This window comes from Neomonachus schauinslandi, chromosome 16 (genome assembly GCF_002201575.2).
Source record: "Neomonachus schauinslandi chromosome 16, ASM220157v2, whole genome shotgun sequence".
Classification (NCBI taxonomy): Eukaryota; Metazoa; Chordata; class Mammalia; order Carnivora; family Phocidae; genus Neomonachus; species Neomonachus schauinslandi.
In genome coordinates this window covers 38,880,097-38,905,512 of record NC_058418.1, presented here as the reverse complement: position 1 = coordinate 38,905,512, position 25,416 = coordinate 38,880,097, and the positions used below count along the sequence as shown (strand labels likewise).

The 25,416-nt window shown below is 39.8% G+C and overlaps 1 protein-coding gene across 2 annotated transcripts in view; it reads left to right on the top strand.

Annotated features, from left to right (window-relative positions):
• CDH11 (cadherin 11) overlaps positions 1 to 14,719 on the top strand; it is a 143,332-nt gene extending 128,613 nt beyond the window's left edge. For both annotated transcript variants that reach the window (XM_021704156.1, XM_044911395.1), the window contains 2 exons: positions 11,397 to 11,648; positions 13,398 to 14,719. In XM_021704156.1, coding sequence (XP_021559831.1) covers positions 11,397 to 11,648; positions 13,398 to 13,894 — 749 coding nt within the window. In that variant the 3' untranslated portion in view covers positions 13,895 to 14,719. The remainder of the gene's footprint in view (positions 1 to 11,396; positions 11,649 to 13,397) is intronic.
• The last annotated feature ends 10,697 nt before the right edge of the window (positions 14,720 to 25,416 follow it).

Here is a 25,416-nt window from a genome sequence, read left to right as displayed (position 1 = left end):
ACTCCTGGATTTTTCTTAATCCCCAAACTCTTTTGGGATCCCACCCTAGGTTGATAGATTGCTACACTGACAGAAACCTAGGCTTTTGTCAGTTTTATGATGAAGATACTTCTTCCGAAATATTTCAGCATACATTTAGTTTTATCAATAGCGAGGTGATTGACTCATTTGTCTGGAAAACACTGCTGTTCTCACATGCGTCTTATGCCACCCCCTCTTTTATGATCTCTCGACTCAGATACTTGTGGTCAGCAGGTCAGAAACACCTGACACAGCAGGTGTTTCTAGGTTTTTCTCACTGTGCCAACTTTGCCCCTATCACCTGCCGTGTCTTCTTTGTTTTTATGTGTGCAATAATATTTAGTTGCTGTTAACCCTCTGAGAACATTATACGAAGACATATTGTTCTCTAGGGAGTCGTAGGTATTTTACTTTGTCACAACACTTCGGGTACGCCATCAGTATTTTCAAAGAGATTCTATTACCATGGATGAGCCAGCCCAGTGCACAGTCTGTCTCCCCTGCCCTTCCCTATAAGAGTCTAATCCTATGCGGAGCCACCACTCTTGCAGGGAATTGCTACTTTTTAAGAAAAATGACTTTATTAACTATGGCAAACAGTTAATGAAAACTCCCATGTTTAGAGCTATTACAAAACCTTAAAGCAAATACAGTCCTATAATTATCGTTTAATAGAGTCTCTTTCTGTTAGCTCCTAGAAGTAATTACATATTGAAGTAGTCCAAAAGGAGTAATCACATTCCACATCCTATTAATAGCCTATTGAGTTACCGAATTTCTCGGCTGAGACTGTTTTCCATAGAAAACATGAGATAATGGTTTATATCACGCTGAGTAAAAGCATCAGGTTTCTTTCTCCTTGAGTGTTTACTTCCATTATGCCATGTAAATAATCAGGATTGCGTTTGCCTAAACTCGGCATAAGCATTACGGTTCTTTAGAAATATGAGGAGGAAAGCCATCTTAATACACCCAAGCCTTCTATTTCATTTTCATTTACTCCATTCTGTAGCCCAGCTTCACATATGACTCAGCAGGCAGCAGGTGAGTCCATCTTGGGCTGTTAATATCAAGAATGGTGCTGTTTGGGCACCATTTGGGGACCAGAGCTGACCTGCCCTGGTTTTGAAATGCATTTACTTTGAAAATATCAGCCTTATGGCATCTCTAAAAACACAAGAAATGTGCAATGGATGAGAAAAGGGCAAAGAAAAAAATACTGAGAATAACCCTTCCCATATATCTAGCTCCTCATTAATTTATAAAACTTTGTTGTGGCCATTGTTTCACTTCATTCCTCAAATAGCTCCACGAGGTTCAGCATGAATATTTTTATCCCCATTTTCTGGATAAAGAAAGAGTATGAGACATCAGGAGCTTGAGACTTGCCCAAGGTCACACTGCCCATCAGTGAAATAACTAATAAGCTTGGGTACTTGGAGGGTTCCATCAGATGTACACACTATACTATGAATATAAAGTTCATGTCTTTTCTACTTAATGCTTTAAAAAAATCTTTGTTTACCCTGTAGTCAAATAATAACCATCTTCAGAAGAGGAAAAACCTAAAATTCAATGTATCTATCTAAGGTTCCAGGGGAAAGTGAACAGGGGACACACTGCACTTTAGGTTCAATTTAAATCACAGCCATAATAATTGTAGTAATGTATATTTTCAGAGTTTTATGATTTTCTTCTACTACATAATTAACACATATTCTTAGTAGGAAAGTTAGAAAATACAGAGAAGCAGAAATATTATTATCAATAATAAAATAACTTGATAATATGTTGTTTAGAAATAATCACTGCTAGTTTTTATTTCTGTCCAGACTTTTTCTTGGCATATATGTATATATGCTCTCTAAAAAAGGGAATCATAAAATTCATGTCCACTTTTTTCCCACCTAATAATATGTGATACACACTTATCAGCATCAATATGCTTTTGTTAACATTTTCTTCTGAATATCTTCCTAACCTCCCCTGTAAAGGTGTCTGATCTCAATTGACCATTATGTAAGTACATCATTTCTACACACCTTTGCCGAATATCTAATTAGTATTTTAGGATAAATTTCTAGAGTGGAATTACTGGATGAAAAGCCTTTGATACTTAATTGACAAACTGCCTATCAGAAATATGTATACTACCAGAAATATTTATAATACCATGAGTAAAATGGTATCATATGGTATCTCATTTCCTCACATTCAAGCCAACTCTAGATATTATTACTCTTTTTAAATCACTGGCAACTTGGTAAGTGAAATATAATCACATTTGAAAATGTCAATTAAGAGTTGTGTTGTGGGGTGTGTGTGTTTTAGGAAATTTCCTTTCCATTATTATTTTATTAAAAGAATGGATGTTCAGGGGAGCCTGAGTGGCTCAGTTGGTTAAGCGTCCAACTTTTGATCTCACTCAGGTCTTGATATCATGGTCATGAGTTCAAGCCCCACATTGGTCTCCACACTGGGGATGGAGCCTACTTTAAAAAAAAAAAAAAAAAAAATGGATGTTCAATTTTTAGATTCTAACCAGAGGAGGAATTATGGTTTTGTCCTTTGACCTAATGATTTGTTAAAGTAATTAAATTGATAGATCCTGATATCAAATCTCATATTTTTGATTTCCAAACCTCTTCTTCCAAACAGTGATCATTTGATAAAATATAGAGGAAGAGCAAGGGTTAGCGATTAAATGCTTGGCTTTACTCTTTACTGCTAGAAGGGGTTGTTTTATTTTATTTTATTTTATTTTATTTTTTTAAAGATTTTATTTATTTGACAGAGAGACATAGCGAGAGAGGGAACACAAGCAGAGGGAGAGGGAGAAGCAGGCTTCCCGCCAAGCAGGGAGCCTGATGTGGGGCTCGATCTCAAAACAGTCCTAACATGAATATTTGACACATAATTAATCCTGTTACTGTTTTATTTTTTAAAATTGTCAATTATTACATCAATCCTAACTCATAGACTGAGCTGCTGTTTTGAGAGAGTGTTTCCAAATCACTGGAAGGTGGGCACAGTTGGAATACATCCCAGGTTCTGAGAACCCCAGGGTTGCATGCTCTCCAATAGGCCATCTCAATTCAAGTTGGAGGCCTATCAGATCATGGGGTTATTTAGCTACAGAGACATTGCTTTGTCATTTGAGCAACAGAGGACCATTTTAGGAGCTTGCAATAAGTTCCTATTTTAACACCAACAAAAATACTTAGGATTTTCAAGTCAACAAATTGACAGAGCAGCCCTTTAAACATTATGAAGCAGCTTCCCTATTTCAGTTGACCTTCTTCACCCTTGATGTTTCTTCCATATTTTGTGTCAGCATGACTTCCATCAAAAACCAGGTAATTTCATAATTCCCCAGTTACAGCCTCCTCTTTCCATCTTCCATAATCATGGGAAAATGACCTGTCTCATTTACTTTGCTCTGCCAGGAATGGACTCCTTCTGCCTATTCTTCCTGTTTCAGGTCTCCCCATAAATGAGGTCACTGAAACGAAGCTTTCTTTGCAGGGTATCCCCAGCCATCTTGAGTGTTTCCTCCTCTGAGGAAGGAACACTGCAATAGCTTTTCTTATTTTTCTTTATCTTGCATGCTAAACACTCATTCCCTGTTTGTCTCCCACTAGAACATGAGCTCCATGGGGGCAGTGTCCCAGCACTTAAAATAGTGGGTTGACCAAATGCAAGGATTAAAATGAAAGAATGGGGGCGCCTGGGTGGCTCAGTCGTTAAGCGTCTGCCTTCGGCTCAGGTCATGATCTCGGGGTCCTGGGATCGAGCCCCGCATCGGGCTCCCTGCTCCGCAGGAAGCCTGCTTCTCCCTCTCCCACTCCCCCTGCTTATGTTCCCTCTCTTGCTGTGTCTCTCTCTATCAAATAAATAAATAAAATCTTTTAAAAAAATGAAAGAATGGCTGGGGAAATAGGTGATGTGCTTCAGAAATTTCAGGGATCCGTTATTATTAGGGGAAAAATGATTATGTTATGACATAAGCTTCAGGCTTAAAAAGACACCCACCTTATAATGTCGGAATGTTCTGAGGAGTCAATAGCACATAACCCACCTCTTCTTTCCATTCATTATTTATTATCCCACAAAGTTAAATTGGACATACAGGGTTTGGATCCAGGAAGAGATGACCTTGAAATGTGCTTATTTTTCATGTATATTATCTAAGATGAGCCAAGTTGCAGATCAAATGAGCTCTGATACCTGATGCATTCAGAGTTAAGCTTGAAGTGCTAAAAAAATTCAAAAACCAAACCAAAACAACAACAAGAAGTATGCATGAAAATCAGATTTGGCTGAGTAAAGGGATATCCAAGACAGATTCACCCCAATTAGGCCAGTTGGCAAATATCTTTTTTTCTTCCCCACCCTGCCTTTTTTTTTTTTTTTCCTAAGCTTAGAACATTTTTTTTTTTATGAGCAGCATCAGATAGCATCCAGATATGCTTCTGGTTTTTTACTTTTATTATTTAACGATAGCCAAATAGATTTCTATGGAACTTTTTTTCCCTCTTAATTGCTTCAATATGGAAGATGCTCTATTGGCAGATCAAAATGGCAGATGTCTTTTAATGTGCTGCCATTTTCTCTGTGTAAATAATTATGTTCCTTTTCTGCCTGAATTTCATTGCAGCAGTTTGTCCATTACAACACAGCTTATCTGGGAGCTTACTCCCTCCCCAGCCCAACAACAACAAAAAAAGATAGGTCATTTTGGTGGAACAGACATATTCTTTCAGGGTTTCCTCTGGTCACTGATTTAACTAACTCCTGGGATTTCTCAACTCACTAAAAGACCCTAAATGTTTATATCCCACTGAATTCCTTGGTAGTTTTCCTTGTCTTAAACTAAGAAATACTTAGGGAATATGTTTCTTTTTCCCTCCCTATCACCAAGGAGAGGATTATTCTCATACAAAAATGGAGGAAATGTTAATTTCAAGGGAAGTTGTAAATTACAACAAAGAAAAATCTATTAATACCGACCAAAGGTGCACACTTAGATGTCTTATACACACATACACATAGTTATTCCTACAATGTTATTTATTATAATTCATGTTTTGCCAATCTCTCAGTATCAGAGGTGTTAATTAAAAGATCGTGATGATCTCCTCTTAGTGTGCAGCTCCTTAATTCAGCTGGAAGACATTATAGCTATCGGAGTCTTGGGTCAGGCAATTTTCTTTGTTAATATGTATACACAGCTATTAAGGTCATCTTTGAGCATAAGTAATACCAAAAATATAAATGCTACAAACTTTACAAGTTTTATTTGAAATTTCTATTATTTCAGCCCCTCAGGTTGAAGATGGCAAATAGGGCATCAAAAATTTCAATTAAGTTTTGGATAATCACAAATCTAAATGAGTATAAAAAAATCTAAATAACTAGGGGTACCTGGCTGTCTCAGTTGTTAGAGCATGTGACTCTTGACCTTGGGGTCGTGAGTTCAAGTTCCACATTGGGGATAGAGTTGACTTAAAAAAAATTCAATCGAAATAATTCAACTTTCCAGTGATATCTTTTGTAATTGTATAGCATATATACTTCTAAAAGTATTAAAGCTTAAAACTCCATTAAGACTTCTGACACATATACTATACCTATATATATATACAGATATAAATACACACTTATATTTCACATGCATGCATATATTTTTTTTCCATTATCCTGATAGAGCTATTGCCACATTTCTTGGGAAAATGGAGAGGGCCCAGAGGAAAGTAATCAAATAATGATTATTCTGCTCACGACTGCATAACTAACTCTCTTTAAGTGTGTGGGAGCTATTTAAGTGGTAGATGGACCTACTTTGTCTCACGTGTGAGCAGTAAGGGTAGAGTAGGTAGATATGGGTCAGAAGTGAACAAAATAAGAGCAAGGTTTGACTTTAATTCTCTAGATGTTTAACAGTCTCCAGAGAGGGGCCCTTATCTGGTCAGGTTGAACAATGACAGAAGGACGTGTGGCCAAGGAAGGGCATCTTCAGAGCTTTAGTGAAGCTGCTGAGGTGACTGATTCCTTCACCATAGGTCAAGCCTTTCTCCTGACGTCATGGTGAGACCACAACGTATTAATCCTTTGCAGCAATGGTTTCTCTTTTTCAGATTTTTAACATGCAGGGTCTAAGCCTGTATGCTGCCCATTTTGCAAAATCTTGTATCAGCAAAAAACAAAACAAAACAAAACAAAAACACTGCGTCCAGTGTTTTGCAAAATCTTGTATCGGCCAAAAAAACACTGCTTCCAGTGTGGGAAGATGGCACCCAGTGTGGTCTATCAATCGAGGACTGGTTACCCATCATAATTTCCCCTTTTAATGTCAGTTATATGTATACCTCCAATGGGCTACATCATCATCATAACCCTATGTTTGCATCCCCAAACTGGTACCATGGAGACCATCATTATCAGGTACCTTTACATTTTGTTAGTGTAATGACAAAGTGTGCAGGTAAAAACAGCATGTGATTAGGAGTCCAGGTTGTAGACACAAAAATTTGGAATCTGAATTTATTTTCCATTAATAGAAACACTACAATTTGTGCATGATATATACTGGTAATTAATGACCCCATTTGCAAGGTTTTGCCTTAGTGGGGGGAAAATGAAACTGGTTATGTGTCTGTGGCCAAGGATGAGAACACTGGGTGTCGGGATGAAAAAGCGAGGTGCTTGAAAAACATTTTCTTAGCATGGGAAATACGTTGCCCAGGACTGAAGAGCATGAACTGTATTCTTACCTCTGGATGATGAGCCCTTCTGCGGAGGCAGTTGCATTCCAAGCTGCGATGACATTTCCAGGAATTCACTTTCCTCTCTTTGCCAATAAGTTTCTCTTCCTCATTAGTTTATTGCTCAAAGAGGATCGCTTCCAGGAAAGAATTAATATTTACTGAGCATCTCCAAAAGTCTGTCGCTGTGCTGAGTACCTTTATGAATGAAATCATTTTACCATTTAAAATTATTAGTTTCCTGGGTGAGACTAGAGGAACAGGACATTTACTTAATATGACTAAAGTCAAGCAATTGATATGTAGATGATTCAAGATTCAAACCCAGGCCTGTTTGACCCCAAATACTGAGACATTTGCCCTTTGGACGCTTTATAAAGGAGAAGGATCTGCAAAATCTCCTGATGGAAATTTAAACATTGAGAACATTTGCCTTGTTCTGCCTCATCTTATGAACCATGGAACCAGTTTGACACCTCCCTGAAAATGTGTCCTCGTGGAACCTCTTTTATCCAAAGGCCACCCTAAACCGAGGAATGTATATGTCCAAAGTGAGGGGACCCTCTCAAAAACAGATAGGCAATGGTTGCTAATTTGGATGAAAGGAAATCTGTAGTCAAACTTAGGATGCAAAATTGATTTCCAGAATAGCCATAATAATGGCTAGTTTGTTTGTTTTTCTAGATTTTTTTAAATGAAGTTCATGCCCATAGTGGTGGCTTTTTTTGTTAGTAGGTCAGTGATCAGAGTGGACCACAAGAAAGACCATTACAGGATGCAGCACTGACTTCTCCAAAATGGCCATCCCCCAAAAAAGCTCAGTCTCCTGTTGGTACTGGAGCCACTTGGATTTAGAGGGGAGATATCTTATTCATTCAAACAACATCAACCACCTAGGTGCCAAGCCAGGCTGGTTAGTCACATTTCTATTCTACCACATCTGTCTCCCCTTCTCCAGTTCACCAGCCCTGGACGATGTCAGTACTGGGTATAAAGTTTTCTGGTAGAAGGATTCCCTGAGCCCTGGGAGAACCATGACTTTTATTATGTTATTTGATCCCTGTGAGGTGCACTTGATATCAACCAGTGTCATTTTAAAAGATGAACAAGGGGCGCCTGGGTGGCTCAGTCGTTAAGCGTCTGCCTTCGGCTCAGGTCATGATCCCAGGGTCCTGGGATCGAGCCCCACATCGGGCTCCCTGCTCAGCAGGAAGCCTGCTTCTCCCTCTCCCATTCCCCCTGCTTGTGTTCCCTCTCTCGCTGTGTCTCTCTCTGTCAAATAAATAAATAAAATCTTTAAAAAAAAAAAAAAAGATGAACAAATGAGGCTCTAGACAAGACAAATGACTCATTTGAAAGCATGCAATTAGTATATGCCCAAGGAGAGATATTCAGTCCATTTCTTTCTCACCTTTTAAACTCATCTTAAAAATCCATATGTGAGGGCGCCTGGGTGGCTCAGTCGTTAGGCGTCTGCCTTTGGCTCAGGTTGGGATCGAGTCCCACATCGGGCTCCCTGCTCAGCGGGAAGCCTGCTTCTCCCTCTCCCACTCCCCCTGCCTGTGTTTCCTCTCTCACTGTGTCTCTCTCTGTCAAAAAAAAAAAAAAAAAATCCATATGTGAAACATGTTTGGCTAGAGGAACTTTTTTTAAAAGTTCTCAAGATTCTACAGGTCTGTCACTCAGAGACTGTAAATGGTTCAGTCATCTGGATACTTTGATGAGCTTTTATGTAATAGCTTGAATTTGTCTGAGGGGACTTGCTTGTTCAGAATATGAGACATCATACATTCACAGGTTCGTGTCCTGCTCAGATCCATGTTTCCATTAGTGTTTGATTTCAGCTACTGTCACGTGTAAGCCGGCGTGCTGTGATCTGGAGGTCCCGTTTTTTGTGGATGGCACATTGAAGAATAGATTTAAAATTATGCCTTCTACAGGTTTACAAAAACAAAACACTCAGTTTACATGCCCTCCAAACCAACACCCTTGGTGACAGGGTGTGACCCAATAGATAAACTAATGATCCATTGGGGATGTTGTTCACATCAGAGAAGTGTATTTGACCAAGCAATTTAAGTAATTTGCTTTTCTTCTTTGATTTTTTTTTTAAGATTTTATTCATTTATTTGAGAGAGAATGCGATAGAGAGAGCATGAGAGGGGGGAGGGTCAGCAGGAGAAGCAGACTCCCTGCTGAGCAGGGAGCCCGATGCGGGACTCGATCCCGGGACTCCAGGATCATGACCTGAGCCGAAGGCAGTCCCTTAACCAACTGAGCCACCCAGGTGCCCTCTTCTTTGATTTTTAATTTTTACTTTTATTCCTAGTGGCCTTGTGACATTTCATATCATTAAAATGGGGTAAATATTGTCACCTTTAATTTGTGAAATTCTTATTTGAACTCAAAAAAATGTATGAGAAGGGAAAAATAACATTTTCAAATAATTTGTTATAGATATGTACATTTTTTTGTAATCCTTAGGCATGGAACAAATGTACAGGCTAGAATAGGAGAGAAGAGTCAGGAAACTGAATTTTCTTTTTTTTTTTTTTTTTAAGATTTTATTTATTTATTCATGCGAGACAGAGAGAGAGAGAGGCAGAGGGAGAAGCAGGCTCCCAAGGAGCAGGAAGCCCGATGCGGGACTCGATCCCAGGACCCTGAGATCATGACCTGAGCCGAAGGCAGACGCTTAACCATCTGAGCCACCCAGGCGCCCTGAATTTTCAGTTAACAGTCTATTTGGCCCATTTTATTTATCTTTTTTCATGATTTTCCATAGTATATATAATTTTTTCCAGTGATAAGAACAATTTATACTAGTCATACAATATTTAGAAAATACAGAAATGAGAGTTAGGTGTTCAGCCTGGTTTTGTTTGAGATGTTGGCAACGAAGGGCAGAGAATGTTACTGTACAGCTTGCCAAAAACCAGTGCGTACACACACCTTATCTTCTGCAATAATCAGAATATCTGCTCATCCCTAAATCAGACTGAATCTACCTTCTATATTTAATAGATTTTATCTCACAGAAAATTCATTACATTTCCTTTCACCTAAAGGATATCAATTTAATCTCTCAAAAGAGATTCTGAGATATTTCTTCTTATGACAAGAGCTAATTCAGGGTACTGTCAATTCATTCAAAACCTGCTAGCTATTAGACGATCATGTTGGTCATAACATTCATATTGCTATAAGTTACTGATTGTAATCACAAACAGAGGCAAACCATACTGAGGATCTGTGTGTGTGTGTGTGTGAGTAATTTGATAGAACATACTAAAAACTTCACCTGTTTTATAATTGTCCCCCAGAGCATACAGCATGGAAAGAAAAATTGTTGGTTGGTACAGATCTGCAGAAAACATGATGGGGAAGTAGTTGGGGGCTGAGGTGACAAAAGATTGAGAAATATATGGAAGCCAACATCTGGAATTTTGATTAAATCTTTCCCAGAATACAGTTATGCCATTTGTTCAAAAAATATTTATTGAATGTCTATTACGTGTGCAACACTGGAGAGACTGAGATGAATCCCCTAGTCTCAGAAGTTCACACTCCAGGTGAGGTCAAAGTGGTTATGTCAACATTAATGACACAGCAGTGGGGTACTAATTTCTGTAAGAATATACAGTGCTTGGGGTCACAGAGCAGATGATGGGAGAGGTCTAGAAAGGCCTCCCTGATGTGATGACTTTGGGGTTCAATTTTGAGGCTTGAGGAGTTCACCTGTCACGCCACCAGGAACAGCTTCCTGGGGTCCTAGGGCAGTGGCTAAAAAGGCATGTGGGAAGTGTGGTGCGCTTGGGAAGCAGAAGAAAGTTCTGCATGTCAGACTGAACTGGGACATGTGGAACGGATGGGATGTGACCCTTGAAGGCAAAGTCTTCAGATGAGGGAAAAATCTAGTGATTCACTGTGTAGAGGTGGGCTGTGTTGTGTGGACCACAGAGAGAACTTGGAATTATTTTGAGCAGGGCGCATGACATGTTTAATCAGGTGGTGGATGGTGCTTGAATTTCAAAGAAACTAGAAACCTGTTAGTGGTTTTATAAAATATTTTCTCTTCAAAGATAATATTTTCCTTTAGGACTCACAAGTGGATTTATAGTTTGGGCAAGGTTTGAGTGTGGACTGGAAATCTTTTAAACACACACACAGAAATTGGCCAAAGGCTTGTCATGAAGTGGGAAAGTACAAGCATGAAGAAGATTTTTCTGTTTTTTTTTCTCACACCCACTTATATATTTAATTATCTGCCATACTCACATAGGGTATGTGGTCCAAGCCCACACTTCATTGTGGTATTTGATGAAGGGGACACCCAAACAGAAAGCAGTGTGGTGAGCTTGCCAGTGGGGGCCTTTGTATCTACGAAATAAAAAAAGAGCCAATTTCTAAGTTTGGTTCCAAAATATGGAGACACTATTCTGCAATGCCAGATGACCGCGGTCTCCGTAGATACCTAGATTAAAGATCCTGGTTGTTGACCCTGGTGATGAGAAAGAGCACCCTGACCTCTGCCAAGCCGAATGCACGAATATTCATGCCGTGATTCCAGTGGCCCTGCCCTGAGAAGAAATGTCTCTGCTCTCCCAACAGACAACACCGCAGGGGTGTACGCCCGGCGTGGAGGCTTCAGTCGGCAGAAGCAGGATCTGTACCTCCTGCCCATCGTGATCAGCGATGGTGGCATCCCGCCCATGAGTAGCACCAACACCCTCACCATCAAGGTGTGTGGGTGCGATGTGCACGGTGCACTGCTCTCCTGCAATGCCGAGGCCTACATCCTGAACGCCGGCCTGAGCACGGGGGCGCTGATTGCCATCCTTGCCTGCATCGTCATTCTCCTGGGTAAGGGGGCTCCGCTGTCACCTGCGGGAAGGGTTCTGCAACCAGATGCCCATCCTTGAAATATATATTTCTGGAGCGCGGGCTGGTCACCAGAACTCTGCCGTAGCCTGTGGCTACAGCTGGAGACAAGGCAGGGGTGGGGCCTGCGCGGTGCACTTTATGGTACGGGAGAGACAGGGGGGAAACTTAACAAGCATTCGGAGCAGATTTGGGGGAAGGTTCTGATGAGCACATTGCCGACAGTGCGGGACTACAGAGCAGCAGCTGTCTGGGGGTGCTGCAGGGGGACATCTGACAAGGTTTTGCAGAAGAGGAAACTAGGCAGAGGCCTGATATATGAGCAACGGTTTGCCTAAGAAGAGGAAAGAGAAGTGTTGGGGACAGAAAGAATAATCAGGAGGCCAAAGACATGGTATGAAGGACTCAAGGAACTGGACAAAGGTTGGCCTGGCCAAGCTGGATCTTGACTCCTCTGACTAGCAGAGGTAATATCTGGGTGCAAGCCTCAGCTTATGGGGACCCTTAGGAGGCTTTTCCTACACTTACATCTCATCTCTGTAAGAACAGCGGTGTACACACACTAATAACAACCACTGCTGGGCTTCAGGAAGAGATCACGTAGGAGAAAAATCAGCTTTCAAACCCAAGGATTTCTGACATCAAATTTATGCTTGTTCCATGATGTTTGGTTCTCCATTGAATGAGTTGACGGGGCCCAAGTGCATAGGGAAGAGCCAGTGAGTTCAGGTCAACAAAGAGTTCTAAGAATTTTCTGGGTATCGGGTTGCTGTGTCCAGCCCTGGGGGAGAAAGGGAGCTTCATCCTTGCAGCTCCCGGTGATGGTGGACCCAGAGGGGCTCTCAGACCCCTTGCCAGATTCAGGCACAAACATTTTCTTTAGTCTAGCCACACATGTGGGAGAGTGTTGTCATGGAATATTGTAGAAGCCTCTTGTGGAGGTGGAACACGGAGAATTAAGCACTATCTTGGCTTTCCTTTCAAGTGTGGTTCTGCCCACTCATCCTAGGTTGTCTGAGCACAGTGGAATCGCCTCTCTCAGAAGGAACTAGAGCTGCTTCCTCTGGGGTTCAGCTGATGCTACCTTCCTATGTTTAAATAAATAGAGGAGATTTGTCTCCTGGGGGTCATTATAAACTTCCCCTCTTCTCTACAGTGGTTTGAAGAGAATCCAACCACTTTTATGATCAGATTTCTTATTAAGGTAGAGTAGGATCACTGCTCCTCCCCGTTCCCCCCAAAACCTAGCCCTCTGGGCAGGAACAAGCATCACCTCCTATAGAAAGGTAGGACCTGAGGTCTCGGAACATCCTCATTCATAAGCTTTGGAGAGATAGCTGTCTTCCTTTGGAAAACGAAAAAGAAAATACAACATAAGGCAGTTTTAAGAAGCTGCAGACCAGTCTATTTAGAATCTTCCTAATTCTTAGAAAGATGACTTCCAAATAATGTCAGATTCATTTTTAAAAAGCTCAAAATAGTTCCAACTTGCTGGCTTGTTTGGATATCATATTTTCCTGGCAGCGTTTTGCAGAGGAAGAGCCAGGTGGAGGGCAGTTTTACACATCTTTGGGGATTCCAGGTAAAACTCCCATTTTGTAGACTCATAGACCGGTTCCTATTCTGAGCATGAGCACATCATGCCTTGCAGTAAGCAGAGTTCTCCTCCGGGAGAAAGCTCCAGGAATACTGGGCTTAACCTGTGCTCACTTTCTTGTGCTTTCCTTGTAGTCATCGTAGTGTTGTTTGTGACCCTGAGAAGGCAAAAGAAAGAACCACTGATCGTCTTTGAGGAAGAAGATGTCCGTGAGAACATCATTACCTATGATGACGAAGGGGGTGGGGAAGAAGATACAGAAGCCTTTGATATCGCCACCCTCCAGAATCCAGACGGGATCAATGGATTTATCCCTCGCAAAGACATAAAACCCGAGTATCAGTACATGCCTAGACCTGGGCTCCGGCCAGCACCCAACAGTGTGGACGTCGATGACTTCATTAACACGAGAATACAGGAGGCAGATAATGACCCAACTGCCCCTCCTTATGATTCCATCCAAATCTACGGTTATGAAGGCAGGGGCTCGGTGGCTGGGTCCCTGAGCTCCCTAGAGTCTGCCACCACAGATTCAGACTTGGACTATGACTACCTACAGAACTGGGGACCTCGTTTTAAGAAACTAGCAGACTTGTACGGTTCCAAAGACACTTTTGATGACGACTCTTAACAATAACGATACAAATTTGGCCTTAAGAACTGTGTCTGGCATTCTGAAGAATCTAGAAGATATGTAAACAGGTATTTTTTTAAATCAAGGAAAGGCTCATTTAAAACAAGCAAAGTTTTACAGAGAGGATACATTTAATAAAACTGCAAGGACATCAAAGTGGTAAATACTGTGAAGTACCTTTTCTCAAAAAAAGGCAAATATTGAAGTTGTTTATCAACTTCTCTAGAGAAAAACCACTTGGCGTACAAAATATTTAAGCGAAGGAGAAGTCTAACGGTGAACTTACAATGAAGGGAAATTGTTTATGTGTTATGAACATCTAAGTCTCTCTTTCTTCTTTTTTTTATTTGTCAAAGAAGCTTCCACAAAATTAGAAAGGACAACAGTTCTGAGCTGTAATTTCGCCTTAAACTATGGACACTCTATATGTAGTGCATTTTTAAACTTGAAATATATAATATTCAGCCAGCTTAAACCCATACAATGTATGTACAATACAATGTACAATTATGTCTCTTGAGCATCAATCTTGTTACTGCTGATTCTTGTAAATCTTTTTGCTTCTACTTTCATCTTAAACTAATACGTGCCAGATATAACTGTCTTGTTTCGGTGAGAGGCTCCCTATTTCTATGCCATTTTTAATGTATCTATTTGTACAATTTTAAAGTTCTTATTTTAGTATACATACAAATATCAGTATTCTGACATGTAAGAAATGTTACGGCATCACACTTATATTTTATGAACATTGTACTGTTGCTTTAATATGAGCTTCAATATAAGAAGCAACCTTTGAAATAAAAACAGATTCTTTTTTAATTCTGGGTTTCATTCTTAACTTTGAAAAAATTAAGTATTTCTAATGACTCATTTATATTTCTCATTTAAGATAATCGTGATCTTTTCATAACCCTATTTATGAGCTGTTGCGTGCTGCTTTTATTGTTTATTTAAAATCAAATCTGTTTTGCAAATGTTTTTTTCAGACAAGATTCTGTAACGCCATGTAAAGCTTTCTTGTACGTCCTTAGTGTTAGCGTCCTGGCTTCCCTCCGCGTACATCTTCTGAAAAAGAAGGATGCTAAAGATCTAGGTCAGTCTCTGATTTTGCAATACTTGATATATAATAGGCGTTTATCTTGCCTATCAGTAATTCAGTGGCTATGAGAGATGAATCCATGACGGAATGAAAGGATCGGAACTCGAAACTTCCAAGATGTGGGTTTTCTGCCCCATACTGAACATTTGGGGGTTGCGGGAGTGAAGAGTCAAAAATATAAATTTGCCACATTTAGTTATCAGACATCTGGTGTTACTCTGTTTTTCCCTACTTTGATTTTGCCAGGCTATCGTAATGACTCTGACACTTGAAACTGCTTATTTTTTCCTCCTGTGATTATAACTCCTCATAAAATGATGTGGCATTTTAAATTTTGATAAAAGAAAGAGCAATTCATTTCCAAAACTCAGTTTTAAAATATGCTTTGGGCAATAAGCTCAGAATGAGGGCAGGGACCATGGTGTATTCTGAGGGTCAATTCCAGTATGACTACTGTCTCTGGAAGTCCCATCTAGCTGCCTGGGGATTGGGACTTCCATGAAGGGCATTTCACCTGTTCCTTTGGGCCAAAGGTCAAAATGTAGCAATACTCGGGGAAAGATCACACGAAGTCATGCTACAAGTGTTTTCCCTCTTTCCCCCTAGACACAGGGCACATGCTTTCTCCTGGATTGCAGATAATTTTTAGATTTATCTCTTTTTTATTTTTACTTTATTGTGAAAGTTTGTTTCAAGCATTTCTTGATATCCTGCTACATCCTATTTTTATGACTCAGTCAAAATGCATAAAAAGAAAAATGTTTTTATGAAGTGCTCACTTTCATTTTCCTTTGCATTTAAATCAAATTGTCTCAACCCTTCAGTGGAATAAATTCTGTGGACAATGTCACTTTGGAATCTTTCATTTCCATGAAGGATTGCACATTCTCAATACTTCCATAATTTCAGGTTTTGTTCATTTTTTATATAGTTTTTGTAATCCAAAGAATATTTTGCTAGATTTGCACAGATCTCCAATTGAATTTGAAATAAAGAAATAATTCAAAAGGAATATGAATAGCACTTAAACAAGAATACAGCTGTAAGTAACCCCGTCACCATGGATGATCCTTTTTGTCTAGGAATGTATTTAGATTAGATTTGACAACTACATTTTTACATTTTTATGTTTAAGTTTAAAAAAAAGGCTGTCTAATTTTTAATAGTTAAAATATGTGTTTTCTTTTTTTTTTTTTCCTTTTTATCTTCTCTTTTTTACTTTAAGCCTCTATTGTTTGTAGAACCCTCTTAGAAGCTTGGAAATAAAATGTCTTTCCCAACTAGTGGAGTCCTCTTTCATTTGGAACATATTGCCTTAAAAGCAATCTTCGTTTAAGTGGTTCTTCTTTATTTCGATATAGAGTAATTACTGCTTTATGACATTGATTCAGCTAAAGAAGGAACACTTTTCTGTTCTTCTTGTCCTTGAGTAGTGGCTTTTGTTTACATTCATCATTCATTCATTCATCCATTCATTCATTCAATCATTAAAATCTTATTTGGTAGACCCGGCTATCGACTTCAGGATGCACAAAGAATCTTGCTACCTTCCTTGATATCTTTTGGTCTTCCCAGCCCTGTTCCAAAGTATCTATCCTGTTGTCTTGTAATCACCTATTGATCTCTGTGCCCACCCACCTTCCCAGACAGTGCAACAGGATACTTTCTCTCCCTGAAGGTTGAGGGAACAAAATATATAAGAGATACAACAGGAGATGGTGAGATGTTGACTGTGTATGAGGAGGGTAGGCCAATTGCAGCAGTTCTGAACAGATCTTGTGTTTAGCCAAATTATATCTTATATGCCAGTGTTCCTGGGGATGGTGGGGAGGAAAAGAGAGCAGATGATTTACATGGCTTGGAGAAACTTACTAAAAATACACATTCATGGTGCCCAGAGAGTATCACTCTGCACAGCAGGGGGGACCCAGTCCAAAATATTTTCAGTTGTTCCTAGGTAATTGTGAGTATAATTCGCCTCTTTTTGAGAGCCTCTGTAGGACAATGGTGGTGAGTGGAAGGGAGGAGGTGAATTGGGATCTCTGAGCACAGGAGTGGCCAAATCTATGTGGCAGGCAGTATGGAGGACAGATTAGGAACATCACCTACAGGCAGTCCAAGAGGGTTTTTATGAAAGCTAAGATAAGATATAATGAGGGCCTAAAATAATTCAGTAAATAGGGGATGGGAAGGAGGCGAGGCTTCTCCACTTCTGCACTGCCATTAGCCTGGTCTAGACCATCCTCACCTCTGACTCGGAAGGACTGAGACCAACCCATAGCCATTCTCTCTGACTTCCAAATTCTTCTCCACAAAGAAGCCAGAAAGATACTAACACACAACTCAGATCACATGAGTCCATAACCAAAACCTCTTAACTGGTTTCCAAAAGTCTTTTTTTTTTTTTTATTTTAAACATTTTTTTTTATATATTTATTTATTTATGAGAGACAGAGAGAGAGAGAGAGAGGCAGAGGGAGAAGCAGGCTCCCAAGGAGCAGGGAGCCCGACGCGGGGCTCGATCCCGGGACCCCGGGATCACGACCTGAGCCGAAGGCAGCCGCTTAACCGTCTGAGCCACCCAGGCGCCCCCACAAGTCTTGAATAAATTCCAACACTATGCTCCAACCACGCTGGCCATCCATCAGTTAGTTCCTCTACAGACAAAACGGGCTCCCTTTCCATTCAAAGCAGGCCATGCTTTGTTGGTTTCCTTTGTATCAGCTGCAACTCCTTGAACTTAGTTTACTTACTGGCTTTTCCTGTGTGAATGGGTCTGACTGCCACAGCAGAGCACAGGCTCCAAGGACCAGGGATCGTGTTTTCTTAAGGTATGCCTAGTTCTCTGCATGGTGCCTGGAACACAATACGCGTGCAAGCAATAGTTCTTGAATGAATGATGGCACATCAATCAGGCAGATTATCCAGATGTGATGGCTGATTGGAGAATGCCAATATGATTTTAAGCTGCTTTATCTGAGAAATGGAGTGAATTGTGATCTTGGTGTCTGTGGTGATGAATCCAAAAGGAGAAATGAGTTTGTGGGGAAAAAAGTTGAATTCAGTTTGGGTTGGATTTATAAACTGGAGGTGCTTATGTGACAGATGGGACACTGTCAGGTAGGTCATCAGAAATTGGGATTTGCTGCCAGCACCCTACACAGGTGGGTTGAGTACGTAGAGTAGAAGTCATCACAGGGCCCTGAAAGTCTCTGGAGTGACTGTGTTTCTAAGTAGAGCTCACTGTTCTCTGACAACTGAAAGGCATATTTCGATGGTGAAGTAAGTCCGTCCCTCTGGTGCTGACAAGTAATGTTGACTTTAGTTTTATTAATACAGATAATTAGTAAGCATAAACCTTATCCATGTATGTCAAATGCTTTGAAAAATAAGAAAGGCGTATTAATTAATTCACTAATTCTTTTCTTCAATCAGTGAGGCCTTTTTTTTTGAGCTCTTGCTGTGTGGGAGAGCACGTATTAGGCATGAAAAACTGATCTCATTCCTGTGAGAAGGCAAAGTATGGGCTCTACTGGCAGAGATGGTAAATGAGAGGCTAAGTGTCTCTCCCAAGCATCACAGGAAGTGGTTGTCAAAGCTGGATGCGAACGGGTCCCATTTCTGCCACCTCAGTCCAGGGGTTTATCCTTTAAACTTAGGTTAAAGAGCCAACAACGTCATTCTTCATCATCAGTGATTCAGCTGAGACAGTGGTGGTAAAGGTGGGATGCACATTTCCTCCCTCCATGGGTTTGGCTTCTTACTTTGAATAGCCATTGGCCGCAGAGCTGGACAACGGGATCTAATCAGACCTCTCATTGCCTAACCTGCCGTCTATGTCCAAAGATAGATGGGACAAGATCGCACATTGTCTCAGCTGGGGTTTGCATGTTTCTACAATGTGAATGTTGAAAATCAAATATAAAAAAAAACTGATTAGGCATTTTATAGTTGTTTGTATTATACTTCATACAGAAATTTGATATTTCATCCTATGGGATTAAAATTGTGTTGTTGTTTTTTTTTTAAGTCAATGTCAGGAACCTCTGTCAGGTCCCAATGGCCTAAAAGTGAGAACTGAATTTTTATCTTGCAGACTAACTCAACTCTTCATTTTTTTAATGATCAAAGGCTACCATCTCCAAAGGGCCTTCTTCATTCCAGGTGTCCATACATTTTAAACATGATTTTATAGTTCTTTGTCACTTTAATCAACTAACTAACTGCCACTACTTAGCTACTTGTCACAGGCTCACAGAGGCAATGCTCCCTTCGCACTGCTCAGAGCTCAAATCTTCTGCTCAACAGTGAAAGCAACATACCCCTTGTTGGCTGTGGCATTCAATACACGCCTGTCTGTATATGGCTCCAACAATGACTAGCTGTGTGACTTCAGACAGTCATCTTGACCTCTCTGAACTTCATTTTCCACAAACACGCAAAGCAAATAATTTCCACATTGCCAAGTGGTGGCAAAGGATCAATGAGCTCGTTTTGAGAGTTACTACCAGTTCCTAGAACAGAGGAAACACTCAATAGAAGGGAGTGATTTTATTGTTAGTGTCCATATTTTTTTTCCCTGTTCCAGATTTCAGGACAAGGTAAGGGAAGAATTTACCACCTCCTGCTTCCCATTTCCTCTTCAAAATCAACTTACTCTCTTGTCTCTCTCATGAGCCAAGAACAGAACATAGCTTAGCACATGGTAGTTTAGTTGAGGCAGAGAACGAGCAAGTTCCCTACCACCAAACAGAATTTTTTTTAAATTAAACTAATTATCTGATCAATGAATTCACTTCTGTTTGATTGCAATATGTAGCATAAAACTGGCAAAGCAACATGTAAAATAGCTTTTAAATTAAATTTTATTAGAAGACAATAAGTAAATTCACATGATTATGAATTGTATTTAACTGGATAGAAACTATGTATCATATGGTATTTGAAATTTGGATGAGCTTGTCAAGAATTGCAAAAACTGACATTTCTAATATAAGGAATTTCATATTTGATATATTTTTGCTCATTTGTTAAAAAAATGGTCTCCTTTTTATAGACATAATTCTCTGAAAATATTTAGATTCGAAGACATACAATTTCATTAGAATACTTTTCTTTCATAATAACTCTGATGAGTTTAATTTAACCACAATTTTTACTTCATTTAGCACTCAGAAAATTGGAAATTATTTGATGCTATAGTAAACTTCTCCTTTTTAAGTTTTTTTTTTTTTTTCAAACACTAACTGGCATATGGAAGAAATAGTAATGCTTGGAAGTACAATTTTCAAATAATTTTCTGTTATGAATTAGTAATGAGGTGGTCAGTTTGATGATGCTGACCCAGCAAACTAGATTAGACCTCCTGTGGGGCACCCACCTTTTCTTTTCTACATTTTGGATTTTCAGCACAGAAAAGGCACTAAGTAATATTAGGGGCAGGAATATAGTAATGGATGGATAAAGGGAAATAAATTTTTCCTTTCATGTTCTAGATTTTATAGAATTCTAAAGTCCTAGAAATGGATAAGAGAATTCATCTGGGTATCCTTCCTTGCTCCTTACCCCCATGTTTTGATAGTATCATTATAATGATTTGGATTTAGATTTTACGTGACTTGATATTCCTCCCAGGACAGTCACCCAACACACAACTCAGATCAATTGGTCCAATGCACTGAATGGACGGAAGTGCTGTCAGGTGATGTATCTGACTTGCTAGCCCTGAAAAAATTTGCTTAATTTCTGTGGGTCTCATTTTCTTTATATGATAGGGATATGTAATCTCTGTCTGGCATGGCTCCAAGAATTCCAGAAAAGGATGACCTAGAATAGGCAATAACCTAAATGTATAAATTGCTGCACAAATGAATGATTTTATTGTTGCTGTGCTTGCTGTTATTTGGACTTTTTCCTACTGTAAACTGGATCTTTCCAGCATTTGTAAATGCTTCTGGAGTTAACCTCAGATCCAGAAGCAAATTTAAGGGACTCTGGATTCTCTTTTTAAGACCTGATCTGTTGGCCCCAGGGTAGGCTTTAAAATGGGGACTGCATCATGTTGTGCAGAGATTATGGCCCCAGGGGTTCTTCCAGCCCAGCAGCCTCAGCACCAGCAGGGAAATAGTAACTCCTAGGCCCAGGCTAGGAGGGCTCCTGATCCCAGTGGTCCATTGTTTTCTAAGTGTGGAATGTCCATTTCTGAATTTCTGATGGTTGGAAGAAATGGTTTTAAAGCGACATTGAATAACAATACACTTTAAAGGGAGAAAGGTATTCCCTTTTAAATTACTAAGCTGATAATCTGCACACAATTCTCCCTCTGTCTGGAATCCACTTCCCCCTAAAATGGCTCATTCCAGCCTCCTATTCCCTGTCCACCATACTGCTTGTCTGTCATTCTCCTCAGAGTGACAAAGACTGTCTACTTTGACCAAACTTTAATCAGGCTCCTCTGAGTCCTCTGTCCCTATAGGCCTGAAATTGGCCATTCTTATGTCTTTGTAGAATCTGCTTTGAGCAAGAATCCTGCTAAGCTGGTGTAGTGAAAATTCCCTACCCTTAGTATCTGACTGCTCTCATTCTTAATCATCCAAGTCTATCTTCAGCAAGAATCCTGTTGAGTAGGTCTAGCAAGAATCCCCCTTACTTAGATGTTTCCCCTTAGTAATTTTCTATCCACGGATCCCCATCTGCTTCTGTGATGGAAATCTCCACTTGTCCCTGTCTAAGCTGGATTTGAGTTCTTGCTCTCTCTCCAACTAGAAAATCCCATTGTAGTAGCCCTACTTGAATAAAGTGTGCCTTACCGTCTTTAACAAGTGTCATGAATAATTTTTTCTTTAACAAGAGCACATATTATTTTCTGATATTTTTATCTTTTCAATGCACTGTTTACTTTCAGTAAATGTATTTACTCTCTAGAATGTAAGCTTCATGGGGAGCAAAGAGTTTATCTTTTTTACTGTGTATCCTGGAGCCTAGAACAGAGCCTTCTATGTTGTAGATATTCAATAAATAATTGTTGGCCTCTTAGGGGTGTTGGTTAAATTTTTATTGCTCATTCTAATGGGGTAAGGGATAGTTTGAAGTTGCTTCATACAGAAATTTGATACAAGAATGACCTTCCCTGCATACCCACCATTGCTCTACTTAGATGTCACCTCCTCAGAAAGCTTTTCAGTGATCACCTTATATAAAATGACACCTAGTCCTTGTTACTGAGTCTCTTTCTAGCTATTTATCTCATTTTTTTCCCTTTCTTGCACTTACCACTACCCGACATTATAATGAATGCCTGTGTATTGTTTGTTTCTGTCTCCCACCTCACTGTAGTGACAGTCCCATTGAAGACAGTGGCTTTGTGCTGTTCACCTCTGTTCACCCAGAGTCCAGAACAGTGCCTGGCATATACTGGGGCTCAATAAATAATTGTTGAATGAACCAATAAATAATGATAAGCATTATCAACACTAGGCTTTTAATTTGTAGTTTTGAGTGAGATTTTTCATTCAGCTTCTTCTTTCAGTCCTATTTATTAATAGCAACGATGTCAATCAAATGAGGATCAGAAAGGATATAACCACATCACTCCTTTAATACAAGGATTTCGGATACTGCTGGTAGTAGGTGATCAGCGATTGTTAACCCCGTATGAGGGTTGCCCTCTAGCTCTTCTAGCATCTGAAAAGCTACAGCACCAAAAGCTAGGCATCCCCAGTGCCAAAGAAGAGACTCTAAATGAAGGGAATACAGCCCTATGTGAGTTGCACAAAGGGATCTTCTGGCTGTTTTTGCTCAGGGTGCCAATGTCTAAATGAAAGAAAGTGTGAAAATCCCATTCTAATGACCCACAAGGATGTGGAGAGCTTTGCCATGAAGTGAGTTTCTAGTTAATGGATAGATTTTTGTTTTAACTATGATGGATTATTAAACCCAGACTAGTTGGCAGAAAGGAAGCTCCAATAGTTGCTAGTCATTCTGCTAAATATTTAACATCTGCTCTTACGTAATGGTGTGTAACACGCACATGATTCTCACACTCAGAGATCAAATGGTCTATTTATTGGCAGCCTACTCTGTTCTAGAAATTGGAGCCATTTAATATTCATAATGATTCCCTTTCAATTATTCAATGTTACGGATAAAAGTCCAAATAAATAATGTACTTTAGATACCACTGATTATGTGGGATTTTTTTTTTTAATTTCCAGCAAGATGACTGAAGTCCTAAAGATCCAAATGTCTCCTAGCCATTCTTTTGTTTCTTTGTTTGCTTATTAGAAACAAGTAGAAGCAGGGCTCTCATGTGGGGTATTACTAATAAACATGGTGACCACATGTTCTGGTTCTTCCCAAGACAGTCCTAGTGTTTGTAGTTGTAGAGTAATTTTGAATAATGCCCCCTTTCATTCTCCAAAGTGACCAATTATGGGTAATCATTTTTATGGTCCTCCTACCAATAATTTTGTCCCAGTGTGTTAACAGCATCATAGGTTTCCAATGGCCTGGAGAGACTTTTCCCACAAAGGCAGAAAGGTGATTAGCTACTCTAGGAAGGAAAGGAAAAAAAAGGAACATAAACTTTGATCTTACTCATCTTAGAGAAATATTCCAGCCTCTCAACTTCTCTTTGTAGGTTTAACTTTAAGGCTGATTAAAAAAAAAAATAATAAACTTAACCCTCTTCCACAGGATATAGAAATACTAGGGAAAAAAAAGAATATTGTGTTCATATTGTTTATACAGTTTTATACTTCCTATATTTAACATAGAAGGAGTATTCAATATCAACAATAGGCTTTTTAAAAAAACACTTAAATTGCTACACAGTATTACATTATATGGATGAATCACCACTTATTTGTTTTTTTTTGTTTGTTTGTTTGTTTGTTTTAAAGATTTTATTTATTTATTTGAGACAGAGAGAATGAGAGAGACAGAGAGCACATGAGAGGGGGGAGGGTCAGAGGGAGAAGCAGACTCCCTGCCGAGCAGGGAGCCCGATGCGGGACTCGATCCTGGGACTCCAGGATCATGACCTGAGCCGAAGGCAGTTGCTTAACCAACTGAGCCACCCAGGTGCCCAATCACCACTTATTTGTACACTAAATTAGCAATATCTATTCAACACCTTACTACAACCTGGGCATTCATCAGGGAAAACAGTAATAGTGAAATAGACCAAGTCCCTGCCTTCATAAGGATTAAGTTCTACTGGGGATGATCAGGCAATAATTAAGTCCTGACACAGGCATATAACTTGATAGGAAACCTGATAGGACTTGCTTTCTCCAACTAATAAATGTTCTTCTGGCTTTACTTTTGTTCTTGTTCTTGATAATATCTTGCCCTTATCCAAGACCAGTTGATTCAGAGTAGAATGGTATTTACACATCTGTATTTTTTTAAAGCAGTGCCTTATCTAGCAGTATCGGATCCAGAGGTAAAAGGAAAAATTAGTAATACCAACTGTATTTTAAAAGTTGATATTTTTTTCATCATGCATTTTTTGCATTAATTTTGATTTTCTCAACAAATTTGGGTTAGATTCTATTTATCTTGTTAATTGAGTTTTTGGTGCTCCCTTAAATTTTCCACACAAGGCCAGTGTCTCAGGGGCAATTCCTCACCCATGGGATTCTAATGCCCTCGTTGTAAAGGCTGAGCAACCTGCTCCAGTGACTGGTGTAGGCCAACACATCTCAAATTTTCATGTTCATGTGAATCGATTGGGGATTTTGTTGTAAACTGACTCAGTATAGCTGGAGTGAACTGGAGGTTATATGTCTGTAACAAGCTCCTAGGTGATGCTGTTGCTTCTGGTGTATAGGCCACATCTGCATAACAAGGTTCTGAGTTATTCTGAAAGGTGTAAGATAGAGTACACATCATATGCACACAGAACCAAACTGAATGTATCCCACTGAAGGCAATCCCCTCCACATGGAGTAAAGGTAAAGTGGACAAGGGAGCTCTCTGTGGTGAGTCATTTCATAACCCACAGGACTCCCCATTAAGTAAACTGAGATGTGAAAAGCCAGCAGCTCTATGTCCAACACTCCTCTGGCCATTACTATTGATCAGGGGATGATATCATTCCTGCCAGAAGGTGACCCAAACGCAGTTGCTTGGAAATAACCATCGGTTGCCTGCCTTATTTATATCCCGTTAAAATATTTCCTTCAGGTCCCCAGTCAAGCCTGCCACTTTGGGATGAAAAAGTTCCTCTCGGGCAGCTGTCTGCAAGCAGGACATCCTACCTGGAGTAAGTACCAACCAAACTCTGTTGCTTTGGTGTGATTCCTTTAGCCCAGGGTGGGTTGAGCTGCAACCACCAACTCTGACTGGGAAAGTGTACAGGTTTATATCTCAGACCACAATGTTAGTCCTGCAAGAAGTACTATTTTCTTTTTTT